This window comes from Monoraphidium neglectum, assembly GCF_000611645.1.
Source record: "Monoraphidium neglectum strain SAG 48.87 unplaced genomic scaffold scaffold02468, whole genome shotgun sequence".
Classification (NCBI taxonomy): domain Eukaryota; kingdom Viridiplantae; phylum Chlorophyta; class Chlorophyceae; order Sphaeropleales; family Selenastraceae; genus Monoraphidium; species Monoraphidium neglectum.
In genome coordinates this window covers 1-9,133 of record NW_014011160.1, presented here as the reverse complement: position 1 = coordinate 9,133, position 9,133 = coordinate 1, and the positions used below count along the sequence as shown (strand labels likewise).

Genomic DNA, 9,133 nt, shown 5'->3' with positions numbered 1-9,133 from the left:
GCGCGGCGCGGCGCAACGCGGAGGCGGCGGCGGCGGCGGCGGGCGGCGGCGGAGGTGGCGGCGGCGGCGGGCATGCGCGGCCCGGCGCACCGGCGCAGCCGAGGCTGTACGATGTCACATGGTCAGACCTGACATCAGCAGCGCTGGAGGGATGCGATGTCACCGGCACCCTGGACCTGACGTCGCTGGAGGAAGGCGAGGAAGCGTCGCTGCCGAGCTGGGGAGTGGAGGCGGCCGCCCTCCTCAGACGGGCGATCTATGTGCTGAGGGCTAGCGGCGCTCCTGGGTGTCAGCCCCAGCCGACGGGCATGTGACGGCCATGTGAGCGCATGCATCTCATACCTTTGCCATAACGCCCCTCCCCCCGCCCTGTGTGGGGCAGCGTGGTAGCTTTGACTCATTGACTGAGCTGGTGCCATTGGGTTTGACCTATGGGCGTCTGCTGGAGGTACGCCATACGCACTACGGGCAGGGACATGTGCATGCAATCCAGGCCTGCTGAGTTGTTGGGCTTCAGTCGGTTCCAGCGTGGACTCAGACTGCGCACTGCTTTGCATGTCCGCAGCCATTTGGTATGGTATAACACTGCAACCGCCGCCGCTGATTGACACACATGACAGATTATCGGATTGAGCAGCGGGTCCCTGTAATGCAGAGCAACCTGCATGCCCTGCACTGATGTATAAGCCCGCCTTCAAAGTGGGCAATCTGCTTCGAACGCATCGGTGAAGATCTATACATGAAATCCGTCCCTGTCGAGGCATTTCGATATAAAATGACTTTTTTTCATTGAGGACGACGCACATCTGGCAGCAGTAGCCATCTCGCAGGGGGCGCCAGCACTCAGCAGCCCTCCCGCCACCCGCACCCGCTGCACCACCATCAACACCGCCATTGCCACCAGTGCCACCACAGCAGCAGGAGCAGGAGCAGGAGCAGGAGCAGCAGCAGCAGGATCAGGAGCAGCAGCAGCAGCAGCAGTGGCCGCGGCGGCAGCGGCAGGCCCATGCCCCACCGCCCGGCGTCCCAGACATGTCAGGCGCGTTGGATGTGCTGATCGCCTGGCTGGCGCCAGCCGGCGACCGCTTGAGCACTCTGGGCCCGCTGAGGGCGTCATGCAGGCGCCTGCGTGACATGATAGACGGCGGCTACGTAGATTCTGTCAGTGTCAGCTGCTATCAGGGGTCTTCCGGCTGCCAGCCCAAGGAGCTCACTGCCACCGCCCGGTGAGGCCGCGGCTGCAAGCCCGGCGGTCGCTGGCGCGCGCCGTCCGCCGTGCGGCCTCGCGGCAGCCAGGAGGCCGGGCGGGCTCCAAAGGGCGCCCGTGCTGCTTGCCATGCGTGGTGGGCGGCGCGTGCGGCTCGGGATTGCAGGGGCTGCGGACATTGTGTGCCCCTGCCCATGCTCAGCCACATCCCCCAGCGGGCAGCATGCAAGTGCCGCCGCCCGCCCCCTCGACTCCCCATGACGCCCCACACATCACATGCAGGCGTTTGCAAGGAGCGAAAATGCTCAAGTTTGACTACCAGACCTATGACTCTGACACAGACGCCAGCCCCTCGGAGCGCTGGCGCATCCTGGGAAGCAACATCCTCGTGGTGACTCAGCAGATGGCGGCCGTGGAGCAGCTTCCCAGGCTGACCGCGGTGAGGCGCCAGGGTGGCCCAGTGAGGGCGAGAGGCGGCAGAGACGGGCAAGTCTTTATCAGATGCGGCCAGGGAGCTTCCTGTCACAATGATTGAGAGCAACCGTGGAGAAATTGACAAGCTTGCATGAGCACCTGGGACGGCCCCCGCGGCAAGGGGAGGAGCGGCCTGCCACAATGTGCAGCCCCCCGCCTGACAGCGGCGGTGATGAAGCAGTGCATATCTGCACCATACACATCAGCCGCAGCAGGCGGCTTCCACGCGGAGCCACCTACGCCCTGCGACGAACGCCAGCTGCCTCACCGGCTGTGCGCCAAACCACCTGCCTCCCCCGTCCAGGTGTACGGCGCCCCAGGCCACCCGCCGCTCATCTCAGAAATCACCCGCGTCGCCTCTGCCCGCGGCAACCTGTGTGTCTTCAGCGTCCGCCTGCTGCCCGTCGGCGCGCTCGCTTACACCCAGCCTGCGGCTTCCGCGGCGGAGCGGAGGCTCTTGTCGCTCGCCCCCCCAGACGCGTTTGCGAGCCTGCGTGAGCTGAGCATCTGGATGCCAACGCCACTCAAATACGACGACGACGCGCCGCCGTTTGACCCGTCGCCGTTGGCGCCGCTGGTCGGCCGCCTAGAGACGCTCAAGCTGCGCTTCGAGGTCGGGCCCGAGGCCGCGCGCGCCTTCCGGCCGCTCCTGCCCACGGCGACGTCGCTCAAGACGCTGGTGCTGGTGGCCTGGCCCCGGGACGTCGCGCCGCCGGCGCTGGCTGGGCTCACGGCGCTGGTGGGCGGCGCCCTTGAACGGCGGTATCTTCGGGAACATGCGCACACAGGAGCGCTGACGCGGACGCTTGCAACCTCGAGGCACGCCACCTCCCCAAACCCCGTAAACGCACGCCCACGGCGGGCCCCGCGGCCGCCACATCTCGATTTGGCCGCGGCCCCGCGCGCTTCCGCACAGCTTTTATCCACGACCCCTGCGCTGGGCCCCGCGCATTGCCCCCCAATTTGATCCTGGCGCAGCGGCGGCTGGAGCTGCTGGCCGAGAGTGATGTGAAGAACCTGCGGATGCTCGCTGGCGTTGCGGGGGACGCGCTCACTTCTGTCACTGCCCTCGTGCTAGGGGACACGTCTGACCCGTGAGCGTCCGCTGCCCTTCTCGTGCTGCATATGCGTCGCTCGCGCATGCATGCCGGCGTGCGTGCGTGGCAGCAGGCGGCCTCTCTGGCAACCGCGCGGCGCTCCGCAAGGAGTGGGCTGTTGCCGTTCGGGGCGGCGTTGCGGCGCCAGATGGCCGCCATAAACCTGAAACGACATGCGGCAGCCGCTCGCATGCCACCATGGAAAGGTCTGTGTTGCAGACTTTGCAATGCTGAAACGCCACCCGGGTGGCACGCTGTACACACGCGGTTCCTGCCGCCGCGCCCATCGCAAACCAGGTTTCACGATCGCGGCGAGATCATCTCAGAAAGCCTGTTCAACTCCCCATCGCATCGTGCCGCCGATTGCTTGCGGGACGTTGGACTCAACCTGCCAAACCTCGAGGATCTGAAGATCGCAAGAGGGATCATTCTGGAGGGACCGACGTGGCCCGGCCCCGAATACGAGGTGGGCGATTGGTCGCCGCCGCCGCCGCCGCTGCCGCCGGCGCCGGCCCCGCTGCCGCGGCTGCGGGTACTGAGGGTCTCCACGCTGTACTCGCGCGACGAGGATGACGACGACGCGGACGTCCGCGGCGACCTCCACCGCATCGCGCCCAACCTCGAGGAGATCTATGTGGAGAGCATAACCTCGGGGTTCTGCCCGGGGCCCGCCCTGCGCGGCTTGCGGCGGTTAAGGCTGCTCGAGTTTGGCGATGAGAGCTCTGTGGAGGGGGCACCCACTTGGATGAGGGCGTCTCAATTCGCCGGGGCCGATGAGCCACACCTGCGCCTGCCGCTTGGGCGCGATGGCGCCATCGAGTGCGTCCCGGCCGGGCCGGACGACGAGGCGGCGGCGCCTGCTGCGGAGGACGACGACGCAGCTGCGGGCGCTGGCGGGCTGGAGCTGCACTTGAAATGGGATATCGACGGTGATGTCTGGCGGCGCGGCCGCGTTTGATGCCTGCCGGTCCCTATTCTGTTGCATACGGCAGTTCATTGAGGCTTCAAGGACAGCCACACACTTTGCAGATGTGCATGGGAAAGTGGCTGGTGGGGTCCTTGAATCCGCGGAAGGGCCCGGCCGCGTGCCTCGCCTTCTGTGCCGCGCATCGCCGCTGACCCCCTGCTCTCTCCGGTCGCAGGCATTGACGTGAATTCACGCGCAGCGCTCACCCGCGTCGCGCCGCGGTGGGGCAGCCTGCGGCGCGTGCGCCTCGACGGGGTCGTGGAAGGCGTGGACAGGGTGCTGAGGGTGTTTGGGGACAGCCCGCTGAGCGGCTGCCTGGAAGAGCTGCACGCACAGAAGTGCTGGGTCAGGCCCCACTGGAACAACCTGGTAGAGGACGCCGCGCCCGAGGCGCCGCTGCTGCCGCCCTGCGCGGATGTGCTGCCGCGGCTGCTGCTGGCGCTGCTGCAGCTGCGGCGGGTCAGGGCGCTGTCGCTGCGGCTGATCGACCCAGATGACCGGGTGGCGACGGCGAAGGTAGCGCCGCAGGAGCTCGAGGACATGGCGGCGCCGCTGAGGTGGCGGGAGGAGTGGCAGTGCCGTGGGGAGGAGCAACTCGATCAGGCGCAGGGAGACGAGGGGACGGCGGTCGGGGGACCGCCGGTGGTGCGCGTTACTTTGGCGTTTCATACTCACGGGGTCCAGCCAGCGTTTGCGAGGGCGCTCATGGCAAGACACCCAGGCCTTGTGCTTGCGCTGTCGTGAAGTTGCGCCGTAACATCCTACATATCAGATCCACGTGTAACTTCTTTCAAGCCGGTGCACCTATGCATGTGCCCACCACCCATATAGTCATTGGTGGCCCAGCAGTTTCGACAGGCGCAGCACACACCCGCCGCCGATGAGTGACACAGCATACGATCAGGTCGAGCCGCGGTTTCTGTTCCCTGTGATGCAGAGCAATTTCCAGACTCTGAATTTGCTGATTGTGATATATACACCCGGTTTGGGAGCATTGGCTGTGAATCTCGTGTGCAGTACAATTCTGACGAAACTCGTCGCTGCAACGACATTCTGGATAATATAAGTTCGCTCTTGTGATGGAGGTGGACGAAGCACGCCTGGTAGCAGAAGCCTTAGCGGCCATGTTGCCAGCGCTGCCAGAGCAGCAGCAGCAGCAGCAAGAGCAGCAGCAGCGGCAGCAGGAGCAGCAGCAGCAGCAGCAGGAGCAGCACTATCAGCAGCAGGAGCAGGAGCAGGGGCAGGGGCAGGGGCAGCAGCAGGCCCGGGCCCCACCGCCCGGCGTCCCCGTCACGTCGGGCGCTTGGGAGGTCCTTATTGCCTGGCTGGCGCCAGCTGGCAACCGCTTGAGCACCCTGGGCCCTCTGAGGGCGTCAAGCAGGCGCCTGCGCGACGTGATCGACGGCGGCTACGTCGATGTTCTCAGCATCGGCTGCTATAAGGGGGCTTCCGGCTGCGACCCTGATCAGCTCACCGCCACCGCCAGGTGAGGCCGCAACCGCACACGGGGCGGCCGAGGGCACGCGCTTGCCGCCGAGCGACCCGCCCCTCGGCACTCAGGGCTGCAGGGGCTGGGGGGATCGTGCGCCCTGGCCCATGCTCAGCCGCACCCCCCAGCGTGCAGCATGCGACCGCCGCTGCCCACCCTCCCGACTCCCCACGACGCCTCCAACATTACTTGCAGGCGCTTGCAAGGTGTCACAGCGCTTGAATTTGCCTACCGGACCTATGACTCAAGTATCCTTGCTGCCAGCCCCTCAGAGCTCAAGAGCGTCCTGGCGAGCAACATCCTCGTGCTGACTCAGCAGATGGCGGCCGTGGAGCAGCTTCCCAGGCTGACTGCGGTGAGGCGTCAGGGTCGCCCAGTGAGGGGGAGGGGCGGCAGGGAGGGGCTGTACTGTATGAGACGAGGTCAGGAAGCATCATAATACAATCATTTGGAGCATCCATGGAGATGTGAGCGAGCACCCGGGGCGTCCACAGGGGCAAGGGGAAGGGGCGGCCTGCCACCATGTGCAGCCCCCCGCCTGACAGCGGCGGTGATGCACCAGTGCATATCTGCCCCATATCAGCCGCAGCAGGCGGCTTCCACGCGGAGCCACCTACGCCCTGCGACGAACGCCAGCTGCCTCACTGGCTGTGCGCCAAACCACCTGCCTCCCCCATCCAGGTGTACGGCGCCCCAGGCCACCCGCCGCTCATCTCAGAAATCGCCCGCGTCGCCCTCGGCAACCTGCGTGTCCTCCACATCCGCCTGCTGCCCTCTAATGCGCTACAGTACACACATCCCACGCTTCCGGCGGCCAAGCGGAGGCTCTTATCGCTCGCCCCCCCCAGACGCCTTGGCAAGCGTGCGCGACCTGAGCCTCTGGATACCGCTGCCACGCCAGCATTACGACCACGAGCCGGAGTTCGACCCGTCGCCGCTGTCGGCGCTGTTCGGCCGCCTGACGGCCCTCAAGCTGCGCTTTGAGATGCGGCCAAAGATCGCGCGCGCCTTCAGGCCGCTCCTGCGCGGGGCGACGTCCCTCGAGACACTCACGCTGGTGGACTGGCCCAAAGGCATCGCGCCGCCGGCGCTGGCTGGCCTGACGGCACTGGTGGGCGGCACCCGCACACGGCGGCGTCTGGGGGGCAGTTTTGCACGTGCGAGCGCTGACGCGTACGCTTCCGTCGCTTGGGCGTGCCGCCTCCGCAAACCCCGCAACCGCATGCGCGTGGCCGGCCCTGCGGCGGCCGCGCCTTGATTTGACTGCAACCCCGCGCGTGCACGTGTGCAGCTCCCATTCTTGACCTCCTGTGCTGTGCCCCGTTTCAATTCTGGCGCAGCGGCGGCTGGAGCTCATGACCTCGGGCGACTTGGAGAACCTGCAGATGCTCGCGTGCGTCGCGGGGAATGCGCTCACTTCTGTCACTGCCCTCGTGCTAGGGGACACCTCGGAACAGTGAGCGCCCGCCCTCCATCTCTTGATGCTAATACATCGCTCATGGGTGCATGCCAGCGTGCGTCCGTGGCAGCAAATGGCTGGGATTTGCGGGCAGCAGAGCGCCTTGGCAAGGCAGGCGGCCTCTCTTGCAGCCGCTCGTCGCTCCGCGAGGAGTGGGCTGTCGCCGCTCGGGGCGGCGCTGCGGTGCCTGGCGCGGCTGCTCGCGCGCATGCCACCACAGGAACGTCAAAATTGCAAGTTTTGCAACACGGAAACGCCACCCCGCCGGCGCGCTGTACCCAAGAGTTTCTCGCTGCTGTGCCCACCCCAAACCAGCTTCTTAGAGCGCGGCAACATTTTCTCAGACAGCCCGTTCAGCTGCCCGGAGGACAGCGCCTCCGACCCCTTTCGGGACATCGGTTTCAACGTGCCAAACCTCGAGGTGCTCGAGATCGCAAGAGGGGTCGCTCTCGAGGGCCCCAAGTCGCCCGGCCCCGCACAGGCGGGCGGCGCGGGGCCGCCGCCGCCGCTGCCGCCGCCCCCGCTGCCGCGGCTGCGGGTGCTGAGGGTAGCCTGGCTGGACTCGTGCGGCGAGGGCAACCACGAGGCGGCCCGCCGCGGCGACCTCCACCGGGTCGCGCCTAACCTCGAGGAGCTCTACGTGGAGACCATAACCTCGAAGTTCCACCCGGGGCCCCTGCTGCGCGGCTTGCGGCGGCTGAGGCTGCTCGAGATGGGCGACGAGAGCTCCGTGGAGGGGGCACCCTGTTGGATGGCCGTGGCGCAGCCCAGTGCGCGCGACAAGACACACCTGCGCCTGCCGCTTGGGCGCGATGGTGCCATCGAGGGCGCCCCGACTGCGCCGGGCGTCGAGGCGGCGGCGCCTGCTGAGGAGGGTGCCGGCGAGGCCGCGGGCGCGGCGGCGGGCGGGCTGGAGCTGCGCTTGAAATGGGATATCGACGGTAATGCGCGGCCGCGTTTGACGGCGGGCGGTCCGGATGCTCCAGAAGATTGCAGCTTGTTGATGCTTTGAGCACGGCCACACCTGCCAGACGCGCTTGGGAGAGTGGTTAGTGGGGGCCTCTGCACGCGGGCTAGAAGCGCATCAGCGAACGGCCGCGCGCCTCGCTGACGTGGCGCGCATCTCCACCGACCCCTGGCTTCTTCTAGCCGCAGGCGTCCGCCTGGAACCAACCTTGATATTCGCTGACGCCGTGCGGCAGTGGGGCGGCCTGCGCCGCCTGCGCCTCGATGGCATTGTGGACGGCGCGGACAGGGTGCTGAGGGTGCTTGGGGAGAGCCAGCTCGGCGGCTGCCTGGAGGAGCTGCATGCTGAGCAGTGCTGGGTGAGGCGCCACTGGAACAATATGCTCGAGGACGCCGCGCCAGAGGCGCCGCCGCTGCCGCCCCGCGCAGAGGTCCTGCCGCGGCTGCTGCTGGCGCTGCCGCAGCTGCGGCGGGTCAGGGCGCTGTCGCTGCGGCTGACTGACCCGTGCGACGGGGTGGCGACGGCGCAGATGGCGCCGCGCGAGCTTGAGCGCATGGCGGCGCCGATGAGGTGGCGGGAGGAGTGGCAGTGCGACGAGGAGGAGGAAGTTGATCAGGTGCAGGGAGGCGAGGCGCCAGCGGTGGCGGGTCCGCCGGTGGTGCGCATTGCTTTGGCGTTTCAGGCTCACGGGGTCGACCCGGCGTTTGCGAGGGCGCTCATGGCAAGACACCCAGGCCTTGTGCTCGTGCTGTCGTGACCCTGGGGCGTCATATCCCAAACGTAAGATCCTCGCGTGAGTGCTCCCAAGCCGGTGCACCGATGCATGTGCCCACCACCCATGTAGTCGTGCGTGGTCTTGCACACTGTGCCCTGACTGTGCCAGGCGCAGCACACACCCGCCGCTGATGAGTGACACAACAGATGATCAGATTGAGGCGCGGTGCCCTGTGATGCGGAGCGAATTCCACACGCTGAATCTGCTTATTGTAATAACCAGCGGCTCCGCGGCTGCTGGGTGCTCCCGCACCCGCATCCGATGGATCCCCGGACCCCGGACGGGGGCGGCCGGAGGGGTGCGGGCGGGGGGCGGCGGCTGGCTGGAGGAGGGGAGCAGCTGCGCGGCAGCTGCAGGGCTTTATCTCGGGCAGCAAGAGAGCGTCATTGCGCACGCATGCAGATAGATGGCAAGGGTGGGGGGTGGGGAGCCGAGCCGCCGCTGGCACGCATGCAGCTACCCGCTAGGGGTGGCGGGTGGGGGCCAAGCTCCCACGCGCGGCACCCGCGCAGCTGCAGGGATCTGTCTCGGGCAGTGAGAGAGTGCCGCTGTGCGTGCATGCACATGCAGTGGGGGTGGGAGGTGGGGAGCCGAGCCACCGCGCGGGGCGCAGCGAGCGCGGCCGAGAGGCGCGGCAACTGCCGAGCGAGCGAGGTTTCCCCGCAGGCGCCGGGCACAAAGATCCCACGGGCGCATAG

General features: G+C 67.4%; 2 protein-coding genes across 2 annotated transcripts; both read left to right on the top strand.

Annotated features, from left to right (window-relative positions):
• Window positions 1-1,508: 1,508 nt before the first annotated feature.
• MNEG_10810 (hypothetical protein) lies at window positions 1,509-3,736 on the top strand (the record flags this gene model as incomplete). Its single annotated transcript, XM_014040719.1, has 4 exons — window positions 1,509-1,646; window positions 1,986-2,420; window positions 2,660-2,775; window positions 3,076-3,736. 4 exons carry the CDS (start codon window positions 1,509-1,511, stop codon window positions 3,734-3,736), a joined length of 1,350 nt encoding a protein of 449 aa, XP_013896173.1.
• Window positions 3,737-4,869: 1,133 nt separating this feature from the next.
• On the top strand, window positions 4,870-8,417 carry MNEG_10809 (hypothetical protein; the record flags this gene model as incomplete). Its single annotated transcript, XM_014040718.1, has 7 exons — window positions 4,870-5,231; window positions 5,430-5,589; window positions 5,916-5,982; window positions 6,083-6,345; window positions 6,575-6,690; window positions 7,009-7,634; window positions 7,849-8,417. 7 exons carry the CDS (start codon window positions 4,870-4,872, stop codon window positions 8,415-8,417), a joined length of 2,163 nt encoding a protein of 720 aa, XP_013896172.1.
• Window positions 8,418-9,133: the final 716 nt, after the last annotated feature.